Consider the following 23,425-nt stretch of genomic DNA (forward strand, 5'->3'; position numbering starts at 1 on the left):
GTTACTTAAATGTGGGTTTTTCAAATCTGAACTTAGAATAAACTGCAGCTGTAAAGGTGTACTGTGTTTGATAACAGTAATAGAATCAACCTAAGCTGTTACTTTATAACAACTGAGGCATGATCGCAGTTATCTGTTCTTATGGAACTCATATTTAACTAAACTGCATAGTGCAATAATGTTTGCGTGAACTCTTGTAGAATTATGTGTGAATCAAATATATTTTATAGTGAACTTTCTAGCTTTATTTAATGTCAGGTTTTCATTCCTATTTTCCCACACCACAATCACTGCCATCAGTTTTGGACAAAATCATACCCCTGGGCCAATTTATGGATCCTGCTAAACGTTCAGTAGTGTCTGGATGCTCTCCCTAACCTTAAGGGAATTTTTAAAAATTACAGAATAGCTCTTTTACCTATAATTGCAGAGTTGGGTCCGATGACAACCAAAGTAAGTCATGGATAGTCTACACTTAGTCTTAGACTTAGTCTAATGTCTCAGAGAAAGTAGCACAGAGGTGTTGCAACAACTTTTCTATTGGGTCGTGAAGCAGAGGGTTGCATTGCATCCTGCCTCTGCTTTAACTAGAGAGAGAGGTGTAAGCTGTTTTGCATGTGAATGAATTGCACTTGTGGTTTGGTTTTATGGGCATGAGTTCAGAAGTACAGAAATATAACTTGATATGCGCTGAAGAAGTTCTCTTGACAATTGTTTTGGAATTAAATTTTGGAATATTGTCCAGTATTTGTTTGTCATTCATAAATACTTGGGTTTTTTTAAAGGTGAAGTCTGTGAAAACTGGGTCGGTCTTTTGGACAATCTGCTGCTGTCTATCCTACTTTTACATGGTAAGCCTTTTGAATATGTATATACACACTAGCTAAACTATTTGAGTAAGGTTTACATAATCCATATGTTGATGAAGAACAGAAGGAAGAGATTTTAATCTTTGTTGGAGCCATAATATAAAATTGTTGCTTCATATTACTAATAAAACCTTAAATATATGAGTAAAAAAAGCATAATAAATATTTTGAAATTTAAAGTATTTAAATAAACACAGTAAAAACAATTTTTCTAAAAACTCTTAGGTAGAATAACTTTACTTACAAATTTATCCTATGCTGTGAATAGGTACTCTGATTCAGTGGGATTTTTGTTTTGGTGCAGGTGAATTAAGGTAGAATTTTTAAATTCGTGTGTCTGTATCATTATTACTAAAATGCAATAATGATAATAATATTTAATATTTATGGACGAATTTACACTTATATAACTTTGAAAACTGTTTCTTTGTCTATAATCATGCCATAAACTAAAACCACAGAACTGCAGAATGAATTCAGTGTCAGATTAAAGGATTGTAAAGTCCCTTTTCATTCCTGATCTGTGAAAATGGAGGCTATTGCAGAGATGTTCCTAAGGGCTAACAGAAGTGAAAAACAGTAGTAAAATTGAGGAGATAAAACTAATTGCAAAATGGAGGGAATTCGTTCCCCCCCCTTCCTCCATCTTCTGAAAACGTGAACTTGAAGAATTTTCCTGTATGAATCAGTCAAAGGTCCTTTTTTTCCCCTGATAATTTTTTTTTTGTGGCTATATGAAAAATAAATTGGCCTCAAACTAACCAGTGGTGGGACAGTCAGGCAAATTGCTTGGTGTTGGTTAAGACTGAAGTCTCGAATATTGCTTTCCTGCAGTCAGGTAACTAGGCGTGCAAGGAAAAAGGTGTTTATGAACCGTTTTGCATGCCTTAAAGTACAAGGTTAATTCAGAGGTTATCTGGATGCTGCCTAGATTTCCCCTAGCTGTTATGTTCATTGGGTTTTCTGGGAGATTTTTGCTGTTAATATAGCAAATAATAGTCCTGTATATGTCACCAAAGAGGACAGCTATCTCTTGTTGAGACTACATTTATTTCCTCCTCTATTTCTCCTCCTTTTTGCAAAGTCATTAAATAAACAACCACTTTTTTATACATAGCGTTGCTGTTTATGTAGTGTTACAGTGAAGAGATTCTGTAGGTTTGTACCAAACCTACGTGCAGTACAAAATCAGGCAAGTAAGTTTTTGAATTGCTATAATTGTATACCATAGTCTTTTTTATATTGTGCCAATTTATTGGCAAGATCCTCTAAAAGTTCTCTTCATAAATATGGAGGTAACAAATGCAATACTTTTACAATTTTACTGATGAAAAGTCACACAGTAACAAGTTCTTCCCATCTTAGGCTGACTGGTGTCTTAGTCTGTGCAATTTGTACGAGAGGCAGGGGATGTGATATATAGTGTGCATGGTGACAGAATTTATGGAATCAATGTCATCATCATGACATTCAATCCTTGAATGTAAATTAATGTGGTGGTTTTTCTTATTTTATTTCCTTTCAAGTGCTGTCAGCCAGTGAAAGGTTAAGATTTGTCCATAGCTTAGCCTCAGTGATTAGGTGATAGAATTTTATTGCTTACAGAGGGTACCTGCTTCGTTCCTGGTGTCGGCTTTCCATATATTTTATTTCCCTTTGGGAAAAAGTTTTGTTAAGATGCCCTTCTAGATATTTTGCTTAGGTAAATTTTTAAGACAAAGCATAATTGTACCATTCGTTACATAGTATTCATTTGCCTTTCTCTAATGGAATTAGTTACATTTTCAGTGTAAGCTGAAAATTAAATTAAATAACAATTTTGAGGTAGTAAGAGTGAGTCTTGCATGGGGGGAGTTTGGGGAAAAGCTTCTTAAAAGAAGAACAGATACTGCATGGACTGACAGAAGTCTTTCTTGATAACTAAGTCTGCCTAAAATATATACCTACTTCACTGTGGTAATTTGACCCATAGCACTGCATTGCATTCCATACGGAGAAGGGGTTTTTCCTTTAATTTATATTTTTAGCATTTATTTGACTTCAGCAACTTCCGCTTCTTAGCGGAAGGATAGCTTTTTATGATGAGGAGGTAAAATAAAACAAAGCTTTACATTGAAGCAGTCATTGTAAGAGTAATAGCATGTTTCCACTCTTTGTGCCAGTCTATGAGGATGCCTCAGTTCTGTTTGAAAAGTTCCAAAGTGCATCTTTAGTTCAGTACAATCTTCAGTGCTTAGATTTGATTTGATTTAATATTTTGATAATTAGAGATGCAGGTCTCTGTCCAAATTGTCTGGTACCTGCTTCATTCAAACCTTTCCCTAATTATGACAGTGTCCTAATTGCACATTTGTTCTTATTCTGTTCTGTATTGTCTATCTTCATATCATATTTTCTCCCATTAAATAAACTTCCCTGTGTAAACCAGCACGCTTCATACTAGTAATTTGGCAATAGGATCTTGATAACCTGAAATGATTTTCCAGAAGACTTCTAGATTTCTATTCTACTTGTTTCACATTGTCTGAATTGGTTACCCCAAATTTTGAAACACTGGGTTTTGTAGTATTAGTATCAAAAAACAGTAGTACTTGGCCTTGTTCTTATTTTACAATCTGTTCTATAGAACATAGTCATTTGGGTTTCTTTTTGGATTCTAGGGCTTTAAAAATAGTTACGTGAATCTACGCCCTAAAGTACAATTAAAGTGAAAACCACATTAGCTACTGCATTCTAAAAATTAAGATCTAGGGTAGGCATGGTACATATGGGAGAAGTCTAGGCTGTAATTTGACAACAGGACATGTGTTAAAATACAGTCAACATCAGCCCTTCTAAATATGTTAGAAATGGAGATAATACATTGTAATGATAGCTCATTAAATCTTTATCTAAACTAGCAATCAGTGATATATTGATAACACTGTAGTTTTTCAGTTCTAAGTACACCATGCCAGTGCTTCTGAAGTGCTGCTGTTATCACAGGCTTACAATATCCATGATATTGTTATACATCATTGCAGAGTCCTCAGCCCTGCTTCCCTGTGCATCCACCTGCTTCCTTTTGTTTCTTTCCTTACGTGGCAACCTGCATTAGCTGCTGTGTTCCAGGAGTTCTGCTTCTGAGGTTGTCCCTTGTTGCCTTTCTCCTCTCCGGCTGGAGATACTGTTCCCTGACCCCAGCAACAAGTGCAGAGCATCAGAGCATGGTGCTAAATTTGTAGGTCAAAGGAAAATTTTGGATCCTACCTGGGGGTCATGCTGCTGCCTTGTGCTGCAGCCTTCACCATGGGGAAAAGCCCTCAGCATCACATTCTTGTTTGCCAGCATGGGAGGAGGAGGAGATACAGGAAGGATAGCCTTGAAAATCCACCAGCCCATTTCAAAAGTCTTTAGTACTTTGATATGCAGGGGGTTTGTTGGGGTTTTTTCTTTTTTGATAATAAATATTGACAAAGATTCTGGTTGTATTACTGGTAGCTCTGATGGCTTGTCTAGGTGGAGATTGTGTTTCTTGTTACACCATCACAATGTATAAATCCAGCATTGGCTAGCCTAAGAATTTGCAGGTATTTTCAGGTCTAATTTCGTATCCCATTTCTCTTAGGTCTCTGCATGGGGTGGTTATGTTTTCATCATCAACCTTATTCCACTGCATGTGTTTGTTCTGTTGCTGATGCAGAGATACAGCAGGAGGGTCTACATTGGTAAGTTTTGTTCAGTGAACAGTCATTCTCAAATGCTTAGTCATGAGATATGAAGTTAATTATATGGATATGTTTTGTATCAAGTGGGAATTAAGTAATTGCATATCAGGTTGCATTTTATTAATTTGTTTACTGATTATAGTCAGTTACTTGCTACAGCATAGAAATAAGGAGTTAAAACATATTCACACTTCCAAAATTTCATATATGTAGCTCCCAATTAATTTTCTTGTCTTGTGCACAGAAAAAAAAATAAAATTGAATGGTTTGGTATCTGTAGAATCCTTTTAATATATTTCATATATATATTATGTGTGTCTATAATAATGTTTCATATTTTTGTCTTTTCCTAGTATGTTATACAATTGCTATTTTAAAAAGTTGTGCAGCAGAAATTACGCAAACAGACAGTATATTGTGACATGTGAGAAAAAACATGGGTAATTTTAAGCAGACGTGTATGTTTTTATATAACCTAGACCAAAAAGTAGTCTAAGAGTCTCTCCACTCCATGTGAATCCGTAAGATTTTATTGGGTTAATGGGTCAACCTTCTTTCCAGTTTCAGAAATGTTTGAATAGTGATTTTAAGAGACTAACAATTTAACTTATTTGCCTGACACTTAAGTACTCTGTAAACTGTTTTTACAGAGACTTTATCAGTTAAATCAGTTGGCCACGGTGTAGGTGTGTGAATGAAATAAGTAACAAGCAATTTGAGTATTCAAAGGTTTATAAGTTAGCTAGAACATTTTTGACTCTGTAATGTGAAATCTTTACAATAGATAGATAGTTTGAGAACATAATATGAGTTGAAGTGTAATATCACAGGACATTTCATATCTGTAAATATAATCTTGTTGCCCATTTTAATACTGTTTTATCTCTGTATTTTTAATTATTCTAATGCTTTTTTTAGTGCTTACTAGAGAAATTGCTATCTTTACATATATATTTGATCCATTATGTACTATAATAATTACTCAAGTTCCGTTTTGTATTTTTGTTTAAAAAAATGTAAATACTGGTTTCATGCTTCTTTGATAATCTATTTATGTAATTCAAAAATGGATATTCTTTTAAAAAAGGAAAAAATCTCTAACCCATTTTTAATGTTAGTATTACTTCTTCACTAACTGCTTCTTCATAACTTATGGGGAAAGTAATTTATCTTGTTTTGCTTTTAAAACTGTTTTATTGTGTATTTCCATTTTCCAGTTTCTATGAGTTAGGCAAGAGAAAATTAAATCTACTAATTATAAAATCCTGAAGCAATGTGGTAACCAGAAACAATAAAGAATAAGTACTCTTGCTTTTTCCGCTTTCAATGAACTAGTCTTTGAACTAGTCTGGGGAAAATAGTACTGCAGGTTCACATGAATTAAAGGTTTTGGCAGACGTTTGTTTTGCAAATAGCTACAGTGTTTTCAGATGTTATTGCCCTTCAGCTGTACTTCAGCAGAGTTGTCAGAATGAAAATGTAATTGCTGCTCTGCTCTTTCATTGCAACTGCTGGCTTAATTTAAGTTTTCATGGGAAGCCTTACACACAGAGAAGGCTGTACGTATCACATTAGTATGTGATTTCTAGGTTTGTTTAACAGGATGTTTTTGTAAAACAGGTAAGAATGTTCAAGCGCTTCTGAGACGAACTTCAAGTGTGCTTCACTTACTACTCAGATAGGGAAAAGACTTTACAAAAGCTCATTGAAATAAGGAGAATAAAGATATTTTTGGAGTCTATGTGATACACAATTGCTAGTGTGCCTGCAGCAGTCTCATAATTCTCAAAAAAACTACCAATATGCAGCTAAAACTTTAGTAAACTATTGTCAGCTGACAGCAGCTATTAAAATCTGTATCCATTTTACTATTGCCGAGAATTTTGGGGGTTTTAATCTCTTGATCAGTTGCTTAATTTTATTTAAAACTAGCATGAGCCTAACTTTTGTAACAGATGAATGTTTAGTCTAACATAACATAAATGTACAGGACACTATCTGGCAGCAGCAAGTTTTAAAAAATAGTGATGGCTTCCTGGTATATATTTTTCATGTGGCTGTTCGTACACCAAAGAAAAGGTTAATGGGACATGATCTGATATGCCTGGCAGTGTAACTCAGAATCATTTAATGAGTAAAAATTTCCTAGAACGTGAACCTTTTGCCAATTTTAAAGTATTTTGTGACTTGCATGCAGATGAATTTATCAGCCAGATCACTTATGACCCACTTGGCATCAATGGTGATCATGCTACCTACATTTGAAAGCTTAAGCTGTGCTTTTTTTTTTTTTCCTTGACAGTAGTCAGTATCTTTCATTCAGATTTTACTAGGTTAATAATTAAGAAGTGCTTAAAATTCCAATGTATTAGCATTAGCAGCAGTTGTATAGGTGGAAAACATCTTTATTCAGATAGAGGAACCATTGATAATATGTTCTATTATTGTACTTGTAATTTCTCTTGCAGTTTACCATATGTTGAAAAAGTAAATGGTTTTACATTTGTAAATATACCAGTATATATAGATTTAAGACATGCTTTGCACATTTTAGAGACTTGGTAATTTCCACTTCAATCTGTTTTGGTTTTTGTCTGTATAATTTTTAAGTTCTGTGTACTTTTCAAAATGTTTAATAACAAAACCATTAAGGATCTTCCAGAATTTAAAACTTAATTTCAATAATTCCTTGTTCTATGTATTGGATTTTATAATTTAAATAGTAAGTGGGCATGTGTATTTATATTAACTACTTCAGTGTTCTAAAACTTCAGATTATTAGTGTTTATTTCTGGTGATTATAATCCATTAATTGGAAGTATGTGATCAAGTATTTGATTGTACTCTCTGGAGAATTTTTTCAGTAGGTTCTTCCTGTGTTTGTGCAGGATTGTTTGTAAAATGAGTTTATCCACAGTAGGTCAGAATGTTTTTGTTGTTGACCTAGTCAAAGTTATAACCATGAGAATAGATTGCAGGGATCAAATTAATTTCTTGTTTTCACAAAGACTGTGCGAACAGTAGAATGTAAAGGAACATGGAAAGCTTGTGATGATAGATCACCTTGACATAGCCAAGTTCCTAGAAAAATTGCATTGCTGGGTATATTACCTTTTTTTGGTGGTTTTTTTCCCCTTATATTAGGCAGACATATGTGATAGCTTTTTGAAAGAAGTCGGAAGTAAGGGATGGGGCCAGGGGGGTGATGGGTATAGAAAGTATAACAGTTGCAGGCCTATGCTTAAAAATGATGATTTACAATGGTCTAACAAATGTGAAATGTAGTGATTTATGCCAATCATTGAACTTCCACAGGATGGCAGTGTTGTAACACTTTCATGGTACAATAAATCATTTATGTTGTAGTGAATTCTTCAAAAATTGAGCATCCTACAGCAAAAGTGTATTTCGGTGACGTAAGAGGGAATAGATCAGTAGCTAGGCAAAGCAGTGCAATACAGATGCTTGAAAGAATACACCAGAGAAGACAGCAAGTGGATGGAAGTACCATCACAGTCACTTGTGTGACTTTTGGAAAGCATGTGGTACCCTGGGAGCGTAATCCCCCAGTGAGACCACACAGGTGCTATGGAAACAGTACCACTGGAAAATGATGTGCTCCCCAAGCCTCTTCTCATGGAGGTTAGGAAAGGATTGTATGAGCACAGGGATCTCTTCATAAGATCAAGGCAGTAACAAAGACAGTGGTTTATGGTTTGTAGGAGTGTTTAAAAATCTGGGAGGTGGATTATTGCTGTTTGCCACAGAAGGAACAAAACTTTGCTTGGACTTTAGGTTGGCTGGTTACTTCAAATGTGATCAGACTCATGGCTGTTCAGAGTTGGTATTTCTTTCTTCCCCTCCCCTCTCTTCTTCACCCTGGAATACTGAGCGCTAAAACCTTGCCAAAAGAAAGTATATGAATCTTAATGCATACATAATAATCATTCATATTATTAATACTAATATTAATATTAATGATGTTCTTGGCCTCTACTTTCTGGGGGGCTATGAGTCCCTGTGGTTGATATAGATCCATTAATACATATGCTTAATATTAATTTTTAATTCTATTGCTTTTCAGTTTCTTGGCATGCCTCTGCTTTTGTGTTTAAAAAAATACCTCTTTGCATTTTCTAAATAGGTAGTGGACTCTCTAATGTTCTGCTGCTTCGAGGTCTGGTCCCTTCAATTTCTGCTCATGTAGAAAGCTTCTTTTGTTGTTTGTTATCTGAGAGCTTTTTCTCCCACCCATGACCCATGAAAACAAGATGGGAAGGGAAAACTATTTCCAAGCTAGAGCATCTTGGGTAGATGGTTTATTTCCCTAGGAGGAGAAAAGGCAGCGCAAGTAGGAACAACAATACTTTGCCACTTCCTCTAAAATAGCATGCAGTAGGGAGGCTTATTCTAGTCAAAGGAGGAAAAATTAATTAGGATGGCTGAAATATGTTTCAGTGTCACTGAAGTTGGGGGGGAGATGGGCTCTACTGGGGAACCAATGCTTTTTGAAACGCGTGTATTCATTTTCTTCCCACCTTTCTCTTCCTCCCCTCTCCTCACTCTTTTTTTCCTAGCATATAGCACTTTCTACATCGTGGGATTAATATTATCGATGCAGATACCTTTTGTGGGATTTCAGCCAATTAGAACAAGTGAACACATGGCAGCTGCAGGTAAGAAAATTAAATGTCTGCTTCCAAACAGTCTGCTTAGCACAAGAAAAGCTCAAACCCTTGCGGCTTTGTTTCCTTATATTAGAAAGAACACATACTAACCAACCAAATTGTTAAAGAAAAAGAGGTACAATTCAGTGTCTGTAGGGAAGTTTTCTTTCCAGTTGACATATTATCCTTTGTGTGAACCACTTTCTGACAAGCACTTATTTTACACATTGATAATCTCTACTCTTTTGCAATATAATGTTGCCTTCAAGCATTGTACAATTGAAACATTCCTTATTGGTAAACACAGTTTTTACTGAGCAATTTGGTTTTAGAGTTGATAGTCTGCTGTAATTTTTCAAAGTGGGTTAAATAAAAATGACTTAAAAATCAGCCTCCTGATTAGTAATTTAAATAACTAATTTCAGTGTTGTTTGATTCTTTTTATTTCTTTAAAGTAAGTTCATTTTTCAGTAGTTAAGTCAGACATCTTGATTTCTTGACAGCAGTAACCTCTACTAAGACTCTGACAGGTTTATGTTTAACTGCGTACACGGTGTGATATAGCTTAGTTTGTTAGATTCTTCTTTTTTTTTTTGTTATGTATAATCGTTTACCAAAATGTATTTAGGACAGCAATTGAAATATCATTAAAATTTACCAGAAAAATACTTTTTAAAATGGAGATTTTTTTCAACAGACTGAATATAATGGAAAGATTAAAGATCATCAAACCACATTTTGTGTCTAAAGAATTTTGCATTTATTTACTGAATAGAGTTAGTGACTTCCTCTGAGAGTTCAGAACTACTGAATTTCAACATTGTGCACCTCAAATTTGTTGTTAATTTGAAGAAAGACCATATGCTCTAGTTCTGTGGTTTCCTTCTGCCAGCCACCAGTGGTTTTTCACTTTTGAATGGACTTATCATTGAATTGATCTGATTATATACATTGAAATGAATAGCAACAGAAAAATCATGTCCAAGTTTTGATTTTAATGTTAAACTCTGAACAGGCTTTTCGAGGGTGTGGGATGCTTATCCAGTGAATTCTGGTGTTTCAACACTAGCTTTATATAATTCAGTTGTCTGTATTACTTAATGCTTGGGTGTTTTTCTTTCATTAAATCCTCCTGGTTTGTGTAGTAGCTTAATTTCCATATATTTTCTATGTCAGCCTTGTTTGTGTTGCGTCGGATATGTGTCTTAATTTTTCACCAGGTCTGGATATGCTAACCTGTGTTTTTGTCATAATCAATGCAATTTATATTTCAAGTGATTCTGTCCCTTACCCCAGTGTAATTTGGGAGCAAAGAGGCCGTGGGTATTGGAGCTCTTGATATATAATAAGCAAAAAATGTTTTGGAGAGCATTTTCTCCCATTGCAAGTTTCTGTCATTGCAAGAAAGTATCATCCCTGTTAAGTATTAAAGGCTATTTGTCAGAAAGTGATTTTATACTAGTTTTCAGATGTAAGTGTGTACCCTACATCTATTTTTCTAATTCAAATATAGCCAAAGTATGCCAATTGCTTTAACAGCTGTTACTGGTTTTGAGCATTTAAACAAAAACTTGCCTCTTCCTTTAGGTGTTTTTGCACTGCTGCAGGCGTATGCATTTTTGCAGTACCTGAGAGACAGATTAACAAAGCAAGAATTTCAGACGTTGTTCTTCTTGGGTGTCTCACTAGCTGCTGGTATTGTATTCCTGAGTGTCATCTATTTGACATACACAGGTAAATAAACGTGAAACTAGTTTACCTTTGGAGCCTGTAACCGGTTGATCAATATTTTGTTTACAAGTAGTTACTAAAGAAGTAGTTTACAACTAGTTGTTGGCAATGCCACAGCAAACCAGTGTGCATGTTACTCGGTATTTCTGTGTGTTGTAATTCACTGTGCTTTCTGGGCTACAGGGGCTGAAAAAAAAACAAAAAAAAACAAAACAAAAAAAAAACAAAACAACAAAAAAAAACCCAAAACCCAAAACCAAACAAACAAAAAACCACCAACAAAACAAAACAACTTTGTAGCATCATTCCAATATTTCAGGTTTATCCACAATCCACATGATGATGTAAGAAGTCAGACTGGATGAGGAACATAACTGTAGCCAAAGCATATTATGAAGATAGGTATAGCTAATCTATTCTGAATAGCATTGATAGGTCAAAGTCAGATTGCTTACTTTCTGAAATACTTGAACCTGATTTCTGTATGACCGGAATTAATCTGTAAGTTCTACTTTAGGTCTGTGGTTCAGCCTCCAGTCTTCAAGGCAGTCTTACCCAGTCTTACAAAATCAAGCTTGTCTTTGCTTGGTTGCCATCCCCAGATGTCTCACTGCTGTCTTCTGATTCCATGACACTTCCTTGGTGATCTAATGCCATACTTCCTCCCCCTGGTGAAGAAAAAGCAATTTTATTTTCCTAGCCAAAGATATGTTGCCCGTGCAACAATTGAATTCTGCTTGGTTTAAATTGCATGATCTTAATATTATGCCTCAAATACAGTTGTGTTTTGTTAGAGTTTTATTTTGGAAAAACACACTTCCCTGAGACTTCACTTGTTTTTATTTTGGCTGACTTCTTTCTTGTACTTTTTTAGCAATGTTTCTGGCATAAATTTTTTTTTATATCAGTTGTTTAACATTTTGGACTGTTTAACAGCAGTTTTATTTTTGTTAATTATGATACCATTATTCCAAAAGAATACTTAGCATCTCTATTTGTTTGAAAGTCTTCTAAAACTTGATGGTTTATGATTTGCTTTTCAGTACGTATGAGCAGGTCTTAGTAATACTTAGTAAAAATTTTCAGACTGGCATATCAAAACAAAATGTGGCTTCTAATCTCAGTGTGCAGCAAAATGTCTTTTGTTGCAGTTCTTAGGAAGTGTTGGTTTCCACTTCTGAAATTCACGGTTCAGTATCAGCACTTCACCAGATGGAACAAACCTCATTGCCTCAAGTTTCTCCTGGTGTGCTGTGCGGTCTGGGGTCCTGACCATCTCACAGCACTCTGATCCCTATTTTCTTAATGATCCTCTTTCAGAAGGGTGCTCACATCTGGACCCTGTATCCCAGGTGCAGCACCTGGAAGAAAGGTTTGAGGTTCTGGATTGAAGTCCTGCCTGATACAAGGCATGTCAGCCACTCTTTTCAATTTAGCATCGTTCACTGTTTCGGCCTCTGGGATATTTTTACTTTTTACTAGCCACCAGCTGGACCCTGATCCACTGAGTGCTCCTTTTGAGCTTGTCAGTACAACCAGTGTTCAATCCATCAAATGGTCTGTTTGTTCAGCCCATTCTTCTTCAGCTTATAAATGAGAAATGAAGAAAATGGTTCAAAAAGCATTTAATAATGTATTTCAGGAGGCTGTGCTCCATGATCTTTTCAGGGACTCAGGTTACTGGCCTGTAGTTCCTGTGTATTCCTTCATGCCTTTCCTACTGGTGTAGCATTAGCCATTTACAAGCACCAGACACCTCCCTTATCACCCCGATGAAGATGGTGGCTAGTTTATCACATTGGCCAACTCTTTCAGTACCTCAGATGAATCCTATCTAATCTAATATTTTGGATACATTCAGAGAAGACCATAACAGGTAGTTCCCCATCTGCTGGCAGCTCCTTGTGCACAGAGTGATTTGGGAGCAAACTTTACACCCAAAGACTGAAGGGAAAAATATGTCTTGTCATAGAGGATTAACCACAATATTTAAATGTCTAAACTAGATATTAAACTAAAACCTTCAGTCAGTTTATACTAATTTTAAATATCAGATAGAGGGAAGACTTACTGTGTCATGTACAAAGACTTGGGTAATAAATAAAAGGATTTAACTTTCTCTTGTTTCAGCTTGTCTGTATCTCTTCAGAGCGAGCTGAAGCAGATGCAAGGAAAGTGAAAATAAAATCTAAGAAGAATCTCACTAATAACTTCAAATACTGATTTTTATCTTTTATCTCATAATGATGCTGTTTCTTTTCATCTTAAGATATTAAAGTATCTAAAGTCTTTGTTTAAAAAAAAATAATATGTAAAGCTTGTCAGCATGTCTAGTAGCAGCTTTTCTATTCCATGCTTGGTGTAGATCCATCAGTCGAGAAACAATAGGAAACCAGTGTTTCATTGAGTATCAGTGTTTTGGCTATAGATTGTTGCCAGTTTCCCACTCGGGCATTTCAGAAGTATTAAATACTTTCTTATCAATTATGGAATTTTTTTTTATATTTCTTTATGGAGTGTAGGTTGCTATCTGTCATATTCTTCGAGAAATATTTTAGTTATTACTGCATTACTTTAATTTTGGAGGTGTGCGTGTTTCGATACTCAACGAGTACAATGTGATCCTGTGAGAGTGTGATCCTGTAAGAGTGTGTTGTTCTAAAACTAGCTTCATGGTTGGTAGACTTTATAGCCTGCTAATGCGGTAGGTCTAGTTCACATATATTAGAAGTTAATGAAATTTCTTTGGGTTTTGCTAGAAAAATTACTGCATTTAAATAGCTAGGCAGCAAAAGATTTTTTTCCCCATTCTCTCTTTCAGGTTATATTGCTCCTTGGAGTGGCAGATTTTATTCATTGTGGGACACTGGGTAAGTAGGAATAAAGGATATAAGGATTTAGATATCAATAACATTCTACTGAAAACTAATAACCTCTTGTTCTCCTCATCCTCAAATCCATTTAGTATATCAGTCAAGGAGAATATAGTGCTTTTATCTAAAGAAAGCATTTGTAGTGGCTGTTTCATGATCTTTGCAACCATTTCACTAATTGGTCTATTAAATTTCTTGCTTCTTTGGAAGTCTTTGAATATGTAATGGTATGTTTTTCTATATGAAATTGTAGCACTTCTCGGCATAAAATAACCAAAAGTTGTACCAACACTTGAAGACACATTTAAAAATTACTAAGAGCCTTAACCTTATGCTATTTTCGTTGTGCAACGTTGCACGAAGTCACAAAGATGTTGCACATATGATCTTGCATGTTGCCTGTTTATTATGTTCATACATCCGGTTTGTGTATACAGATGTATACTCTGAACAATTCTGGTTTATTCATGTATGTTTTCATGGGTAAAAACCTGTGCTAGTTAACCTTTTGTTTTAGTAAACCTTTAAAAATACAATCTTGGATTCTTTAGCCAGCCAGGAAAATAGGAACAAAAACTCAAATATTTTTTTTCAGATAAATGTATTTAAGGTGTAATTCAGTTGGTAGGTTTTGGGCTTTTTTGAGTTTAAAAGCAGGAATAGGAGAACTTCAAGCTTTTGCTGTTCACGTTTTTTCAAGCTCCTAAGTGCCACTCATACAGATTCTGTACCAACTCTGTAGTAAATGTAGTAGAAATAGATGTCAGTAAAGAAGCCTCACATTTGTTTGAAGAACACATAGATGTTGTTCTTTGCCTATAAATGAAGCAGTCCATATACATATATATATATACACACAGAGCATTAAACTTTTGAGGGCTTGTCTACATTAGAAAATCACATTGTGTTAAAACATGCAATGTAGCTTTGAATGAGAACTAGATCTCAGTGAAGAAAAGGACATATGTTTGATACCTCACCATTCAGTCACGTAGCACCCTGGATTAGGTCGGTACATATAGCTGTCTTTAATATAGCATGCAGTTTTGTCCTTGTCTGCACTGAGTGTGTGACATGTTGTTTAGCTGACACGTATTTCCAAGTGTAGACAAGGCCTGATTTATTCAGCATCTAAAAGGATGTGAGGGCATCAGTAACTGATCTGGTATTTAATACTGTAACTTTCTGTACTAAGAAAACAAAGATATTCTGTGTAGAAAGTTTTCAAAATACAATATTGAAACTCTAGGAGACTTACTGGCATGTATTATTATCTCTTCAAAATGTAATGATGGGGCTTCCATAGCTGTGTGTTTTCATTTTGATCAATTTGGCTTCGTATTTAGCCATAATAATAATAAAAAAAAATCGTCCATAATTTTCATTCTTTTAATTAGTATGGAAATAATCCTTTATATTGGTGTTTTCAATAACTCTATACACCAAATACTTCCTAAATACAGTAAGACCTGGGGACTTTTTCGGTATAAAAGTTTTATCAGTTTTCTACTGAATAGAGCACTTGCCATTTTAAATTGAAATGCTTCTTTTGAAATTAATTTCAGAATTCCTAATGTTTACAAGTTTTAATAATTTTATCTTTTCAAAATAATTTGAACTGAATTTTTTTTAAAAAAGGTATGCGAAAATTCACATCCCGATCATTGCCTCTGTGTCTGAGCATCAGCCTACAACATGGGTTTCCTTCTTTTTTGATCTGCATATTCTCGTGTGTACTTTCCCAGCAGGGCTGTGGTTCTGTATCAAAAACATCAATGATGAAAGAGTCTTTGGTAAGAGAAAACATTTAAAAATTGTTTTGAAAAATCTTGTCTTCAACTTGATTCTATTTTGTTTTTGTTTGCTGAGAGCTGGTATATGGCTTGTTCTAAAAAAAGGTTTAAAAGTGATGTGTTTAAAGATGATTATTAAAAGTTGCCTGCACCCAGCAGTATTTAAAATCGTTTGTAAAAATGCAAAGGTTGGTGAAATGATGATGGAGTGTCCTCCCAAGAGGTGGGACTGAAATCCTTGTGGGTATGGTTCTGTTCTGCGGATGGAGTTGTATGTTCTTCCGCATGCCAATCTTGCAAACCCTGCATTGGGGTGCAGTTCCACAGTGCAGTTCAGCAAGACGAACAGCTCAGTGCAAAGGGAAGGTCCCAGCACTGTGCAGGCTGCAAGGCACCTGACCCTCCCCTGGGTTTCTGGCACTCATCCCATCACAGATGATGATTCAAAATGACTTCTCTTTCCAGATTTTCTGCTATTTTAGTGAACAGAATCGCTTGCTGTGGAGCCTAAGTGGAGGTGTGGGGTCTCCCTATGTCAGTGACAACAAATAGTTTATTTGTACAAAGCTGTACTGTGAAAGCAGACTTTTAAGACTATGAATGAGGCTTGTAAGGATGTAATTTGAAGTTGAGACTTGTATGGAGGAGTGAAGATCACTGAGGTCTTGAGCTTTTACAGGGACAGGAGGCTCCAGACTACGCCATTTAGGATTACCTAAGATGTACGTGGGCAGTGGGAACATTTACTGTGTTAAGGAATAACAACTATTACTTGAACAATAGATGTTCCTAACCAGTGCACACAAGTTTGTTTGGGTTTTTTTCCCTCCTAAGAAGAGTGTTCTGAATATTCCTTACCATTCTGAAAATCTTGTTTTGGGATTTTTGGGGGGAGGGGAGTGGAGATAACATCGTTCAGGAAAACTTGCTTCAGAATAGGGCTCACAATATTTTATTATTTGTCTGTATGGAATTATAATGTAGACAAGCCCCCAATTTGTCCACAGATATCTCTAGCTTAAATTAAAATTTGATACTTAACATGAAACTCTAACGCTTCCTTTTGCTTTTTCAGTTTCAATAACTTGTTTGGTCTAGGGCTGTTTGACCTTTTTAATCAAATGAGCTACCTATTATTCCAGTAGTATTTTTGGTGTGTGATATTAAACTGCACTAATAATGTATCTTCTGACACATTATTAATGAATATGAAAATGGGATTGCATTACTGTTAAGTTGTCAAGATGGACTTCAGGAAGGGTTTGAGGCTTAAAAGGGACAAACGTTAATTGAACTGTAGCTCTGTAAATTAAAAAGCAATGAAATACAAGATGCATACTGAAGGCTTTACATACACAGATGCTCAACCCACTTCTGGAAGTAGTTTTATGGAGAGCATGTACGTGTGCAGTCAGAGTGAGTGTTATTTTCTAAATGTCATCAGTAGATTTGCTTCTTTGCAGTTGCTCTGTACGCAATCAGCGCCGTTTACTTTGCTGGTGTGATGGTTCGGCTGATGCTCACTTTGACTCCAGTGGTCTGCATGCTGTCTGCAATTGCTTTCTCCAATGTCTTTGAGCGTTATTTGGGGGATGATATGAAGAGGGAAAATCCACCAATAGAGGACAGCAGTGATGAGGATGACAAAAGGAACCCTGGCAACCTGTATGATAAGGTATGGGGAGGGAGCAAAAGTTAGACATCAGAAACCAGCTCATTTTTACTTCTCTTTTTTTTTTTTTTTTTTTTTCTTCTGGTCAGAATGTTTTAAATACCACTAGAGGTCTGAATCACTAGCATTTAAATTTAGAACAAATATTGATGTTCTCCAATAAGGTGTGACTGATGTCCTGAAAAAAAATCAGTGTCAATGTAGAAGCGCATCCTTCTAGCTTGATCAGTGCTGTGCCCGTAACCTAAAGGAAACGTACAGTGTTGACCCAGCCTTTTGTAGAAGCAACGGCAGACAGCTGCTCGCTCACCTTAACTAGTTATAGCAGTTCTGTGTCACTGAATATTTGCCTCTCTGTATTTCCTCTAAGACACGGTGAAATTAAAGAATAATAGATTTTATGAAAAGGTATTTCTATTCATAAACATGCATACTCTCTTTATCATGAAGAAAACGCTGTTAGATACGAATTTTTTTAAATCTCTTAGGCTTTGTCATACTGACCCTGACAGTGCATGAGCCTTGGGTTTCCCCCCTTTTCCTCACAGGGAGTATCTGTGCCTTTCTCTTTTCCATCCTGCCTTATAAAAGGTCATCATCATATTGAGCCAAACCAAGGAAGTCATGCATTGACCCTCACATAATAGTTTTTTGTCTTCTGAAAGAGGCTTTTAAGGAATCATCCATTTTTGCAAGTTGCTGGATTGTCAAAATATTCTTGTGCATACTTAGTTAATTTACACTACAACTTGGTCTAGCTTTATAGTATCCCGTAGCGTTTATGGGGTGTATGTGGTGAAGAAAAAGGCATGGGTTCCATTGTCAAGGGTGACAAAAGTTGCCGTAACAGATATATCTGTGTTTGTTTAGGCAGGCAAAGTGAGAAAACATGTATCTGAACAGGAAAAAACAGAAGAAGGACTGGGTCCCAATATCAAAAACATTGTTACTATGCTGATGCTGATGTTGTTGATGATGTTTGCTGTTCACTGTACCTGGGTAACTAGCAATGCGTACTCCAGCCCCAGCGTTGTTCTTGCTTCCTATAACCATGATGGGTAAGTAAGGTCTACAGGTCTGAAAATAATTAAAGGGCAAAAGCCTTTCTACTTCCTTTGCGATAGAAATTTGCTTTAACTTCTTTTAATCACTTCTTATGATATTAAGGCAGAGCTGTCACCTGAATAAACAATTCGTAATACTTTAATTTTCAAGAAGATACAACATTTTCTGAAATATTTAATGTAAATGCCTAAAAATAATCCTATCCAAAGCCAATAAAGATGATGGTTAAAAAAAAAAGGAAAGTTTTTGAGTCAAGTGGGAAAACCTGTTTATGAATATATATTTGACTGGAAATGCATTTAAAATGCATATAGTGCATTTTGAAGATGCAGATGCATCTTCAAAAGCAGCTCAGCTTCTGGTCATTCAGCTGTCAGTGAGTTCAAACTTATGACTGCTGGTGACTGAATCCCTCAAAGGGAGACGAACACACAAGAAAACCCTTATTTGTGAGCCCAGATTTATCATGGTGCAGTTAATTTGTTGCTAGTATTTGTACTGATGTGAATAAAATGAATTCTGTTTTCCAGCACCCGGAATATCCTAGATGACTTCAGAGAAGCCTATTACTGGCTGAGACAAAACACAGACGAGCACGCCAGAGTGATGTCGTGGTGGGACTATGGCTATCAGATAGCAGGAATGGCTAACCGGACAACCTTGGTTGATAACAATACTTGGAACAACAGCCACATAGCCCTGGTAAGGGTGGCGATTTTCTGTGGAGTAGAAACACTAAAACGTTTACATTGTAGTCAAGTACAAAATTGTAAATGTCTGTTGACAGATAGTATGATACTAAGGAAAAAATCCATAGAGCGGGAAACACAGAGGTGGAAGGAACACATTTTTGCATTTATTAGAACTCGAGTATAAAGAGTTTTGGGACTGGAAGGGAGGGATCAATTTTGGTTTTGGAGTTTCCATTTTGTTTCCTTGGAGTTTTGAAAACTTCACTTCTGCTTCAGTTTCTCTTCTTTTCTTTGTGAGAGGATAGACAAAAGCTAATGGAACCATTCTCCTTGTGATTAGTGCTATGACAGCTTGCCTGGTATCACTACTTTACAGGAACTATCCAAATAGGGATCATTTCAGTTCAGCAGGGTCTTTGCTGACTGGATTTTTGAATGGCATGTGAAAACTGACCACATGAAACAACAGATTTCAGGCATCTTGGAAATTAGAGAAAGTTTATGAATAGCAGTGGAAGTGTTGCAGATTTGATACGATTCTGTCTTCTCAAATTTGCAGTTAGACAGAACATCTGTACATTTCATTTCTTTCACTTCTGAAGAGTAAGTTTAACCTTTGTGCATGTGCTTAGAAGCCGGGTGTTAGCATTGCCTGTGGCTACAGGATCACCACCTTGGGCAACTTAAAACTTTTTTCAGAAACAAAAAAACGCTGTACGTTGTAGCTGGGTTGCAGTCTTACTAGGTGCTGTGTGATGACTCCTCACTCTGTGATCACACAGAAGACCTGTGTCTTGGGCAGAATGGGGGAAGGGCTTGAGCAACATGTTAGGGCAGTTTCTTGTCTTGTGTCAGTACCTAGTACAGCAGTTGGACCACATCTGCAGACAAGCAGTGTTCAAACTGACAAATTAATCAAACTATGCTTTGAGCACCCAAAGTCCTGAAAAATGTGTATTGGGGTAGGGGGGGATCATACGTATGTGCTTTTGACAGGAGCAGGGAACTCACATCAGCTGAAAGCAAGCTTGGGAAATCGTGGTGTTGGTCCTAATGTCGGAAAACGAGCCTTCCCATGTACTCTTAAGGCATTTTTCTCTAATTTTGGTTGTTGGTGTGACAGTGTGTTTTAGATGGACGTTCAACTCTTGATAGCTCTATGTGCCTCCCTCTTCTACAAGAGGTAGAAGTGTAGATACTATATCTGGACCACCAGATCCCTGCAGGACAAGGTGAACAGAGAGACTGTGGAAGTCATCTGTATTGCATAAGCACAGTAACCATACACATTACAGCAATTAGCAATGATGGTTTTTAATAAAGAATTCTCTCCAGTATGACTGCTGGCGCTGTCAGGTTCCATTTCGGAATGAATAAAGGGGGACCCAAACAATAAATGTGTGTTGTGGCGAATACCTGAACTTCTGCGCTAAATGAGGCATGCCCTGGAGACATGCGCCAGATGACTTCCTCCTGCACAGCAATGGAAATCTGCCAAATAACTTCACGTTGATTAGGATAATGGCCAAGAAGCTGAGGTTCCCAGTCTTTTTGACAGATTGCAGCTGAAGCTTGGCGTTTTCTAATTACCTTCTTAACTGAATGTTACCAATTTGGATGCAATATTATTTATATTGTAGTTACTCCCTTTTACTACAGTGATACATTATTATGTCTGAAGTACAAGAGCTTCAATGGCAAACAAAACTACTGAACTGATTGCCAGCTACTGACCTAAGCAAATTCTTTAAGTGCGGGAAGTGACCAGCATGGAAGAGGTTCTGGAAACGGCTTTAGAAAGTTTTTCAAAGCCAGAACTGTATTACGCTTTTAACTTAAGGATGTCACTATTCTGACATTTTCTCTGCATAAATTTACCTTGAATTCAATGCTGAGGGTGCCTGTATGCTACTGAGTACAACGCAGCACGGCTGCTTTATTACTGAAGGACAGAGCTCAAGGGGGGGAAAAAAAACCAAAAAACCCCCAAAGAAATGACTAACTCTTCAAATAATTTATTCACTTTGGGTTGTGTGTAAAGCTTTGAAAATAAGTTGCAATTAGGTATTTTCTGCAACACTAAGTTTGTCAATACAGCCATGACGTGAAAAATCTGTAGGTGCCACAAAAGGAAAACCCTTACTGCTACGTTTTATACTCAAACCACTCATTTCAGCGGGCAGCACTCCTCTTACAGAGGAGAAAATACTTCAGTGTAGGTTGGGCTTTTGTGTTTCTAAATATTCACAATAGGTTTTCTTTATCTAGAATGAAAATGTAGGCTTTGGTTGGCAAGGATGGATTCCTGGGCTTTGGTCTGGCAGGTATTGATCAGCAGGTGTGTTCGATAGGCAGCTCTGCAGGTATTTAAGATACTTTTGCTATGATGCAGGTGGGAAAGGCAATGTCATCAAATGAGTCGGCGGCATATGAGATCATGAGAAGTCTGGATGTGGATTATGTTTTGATTATTTTTGGTGGTGTGATTGGCTACTCTGGTGATGATATCAATAAGTTCTTGTGGATGGTGAGAATAGCAGAGGGGGAACATCCCAAAGATATTCGGGTAAGTGGAAACGTACACGGGAAGACTGAAGCATTCTTGGCTGAAAACCGTATTTCTGTATGTTCATCTCTACGTTTTTTTTTTGTTGTTTTTGGTTTTTTTTTCTTAATTTTCATTTATGTTGTTGCTTTTCTGGTAGTGCTTATTACAGCGGAGGGAAATCTTTACTACTTATTGCAATTTTATTTGAAAAATGTGTTATGGGTTGTTTTCCTAGAACAGTAGGAGTGCAGAGGCCTGTAGCCCAGTTTCTTTCAATATTTATCGTTTTGAAAGGTCAGTAACCTCAAAAGCTTCTCACTTTTTTTTTGCATGATACTAAAAGTACAGAATATCTTTTGTAATTCTTGTGTGCATGTCTCACTGCGCACCATCATACTTTAAAAAAGTAGGAGCGTTCAGACTGTTTAAACAGTTGTCCTTAGAAATTTCTTCAAACTCTGTAATAGTAGGAGACCAGTTTAAGTGTTAATATTGACTTATGTAGACTTTAAGTTATTCAAACATCCCAGAGATTGCAGAAGTCTGTAGTAATATTTGCTTAAGCCTAAGAAAAACTTCTAGATATTGAGCACAGGCTCAAGGGAGTAGCCCCTGTGCATAGTTTCATCTTGTACTGGAGATGAAAATGGCAGACATTTTTTTTGGTTAAACACTCTGCACGTATGAAGTTTATGGTAACATTGCAGACCTTGTGCATCAACAATACAATGCTTTTCACCTTTCTGAAGAATCATTTTGATAGATGCCCAACTAACTTTTACATTTTTGAGATTAGTTTTTCAGTAACTGCTAACGGAAGTGACAAAACTTGTACCAGCACAGTAAAATGGATTTAGGAAGGTGGGTCCATTGGGGTCTGGGTTAGAAGCAGGTAGTTTGTAACTATTGTACCTTCATTTTCTGTTTTAAGACTAGCCTAAATCAGCTTTTAAACTGTAAAACTCAGTTTTATTCTCTATGAAGTTTTTTTTTGTGGAGAAGGGGATGAGAAATATCTTAAATAGGGGCTTACTTTATATTGACTCTTTGTATCTTCTTTTCTTTTTAAAGGAAAGTGATTACTTTACCCCTCAGGGAGAATTCCGGGTAGACAAGGCAGGTTCTCCAACTTTGCTGAACTGCCTCATGTATAAAATGTCCTATTACAGATTTGGAGAGATGCAGGTTAGTGCTACAACTTCTTCTGAATCTGAATTGAAATGTGAGAAAGCAAATGTTATTTTGATGTATTTTCCATCTTTTAGATTGTGTTGCTTGTAGTAGCAGAATCGGAGGTAAGAGTCAGCTTTCCAAATTAAAACACATCTAGGCATGCTCTACTGTATCTAACCTTTAGAAAAAAGCATTTCTGCTGCTAACCTACACTTGTACTTGGCTTTTTGCTGTCCTTCATATTGCCCCAGACGAGCATCTTAATTCCACTATGCAGCGCGCTTGCTGAAGCATTAACTGTTATGTTGTGGAGAGCTTTTAGATTTGTGTTTTGTAATAGCAACACAGAAGTGGAACTCTTTAATTGACTATTTAATCATTGTCAGAAACTACCCCATTTCTATCCAAGTCACATCAGTGTATTAAACAACATGGCACTTATATAATAAAGGCATAATTCTCAGAGCGAGCTGTCACTCCCCTTTGGGATCATCAAGCATATGGATGTAGCGAAGTCTGCCTGATTTGCTTCTTTCTTTCCTCTTCTCCCCTCCCCTCCTCCCCACCAAGGGCCCTTCATCCTGATGTGTTAGCACAAGAATCATTTATTTGGCTAAAATTGAGGCCAGTGGATC

The 23,425-nt window shown here is 36.4% G+C and overlaps 1 protein-coding gene across 1 annotated transcript in view; it reads left to right on the top strand.

Annotated features, from left to right (window-relative positions):
* Positions 1-23,425, top strand: part of STT3B (STT3 oligosaccharyltransferase complex catalytic subunit B) — a 53,453-nt gene that overhangs the window by 25,395 nt on the left and 4,633 nt on the right. Inside the window, exons 4-14 of the mRNA XM_063325242.1 lie at positions 786-851; positions 4,477-4,576; positions 9,154-9,252; positions 10,831-10,977; positions 13,796-13,844; positions 15,486-15,640; positions 17,104-17,315; positions 18,183-18,370; positions 18,908-19,079; positions 21,462-21,635; positions 22,689-22,802. Of these exons, the coding sequence (XP_063181312.1) occupies positions 786-851; positions 4,477-4,576; positions 9,154-9,252; positions 10,831-10,977; positions 13,796-13,844; positions 15,486-15,640; positions 17,104-17,315; positions 18,183-18,370; positions 18,908-19,079; positions 21,462-21,635; positions 22,689-22,802 (1,476 nt within the window). The remainder of the gene's footprint in view (positions 1-785; positions 852-4,476; positions 4,577-9,153; positions 9,253-10,830; positions 10,978-13,795; positions 13,845-15,485; positions 15,641-17,103; positions 17,316-18,182; positions 18,371-18,907; positions 19,080-21,461; positions 21,636-22,688; positions 22,803-23,425) is intronic.

Source organism: Chroicocephalus ridibundus, chromosome 2 (assembly GCF_963924245.1).
Source record: "Chroicocephalus ridibundus chromosome 2, bChrRid1.1, whole genome shotgun sequence".
Taxonomy (NCBI): domain Eukaryota; kingdom Metazoa; phylum Chordata; class Aves; order Charadriiformes; family Laridae; genus Chroicocephalus; species Chroicocephalus ridibundus.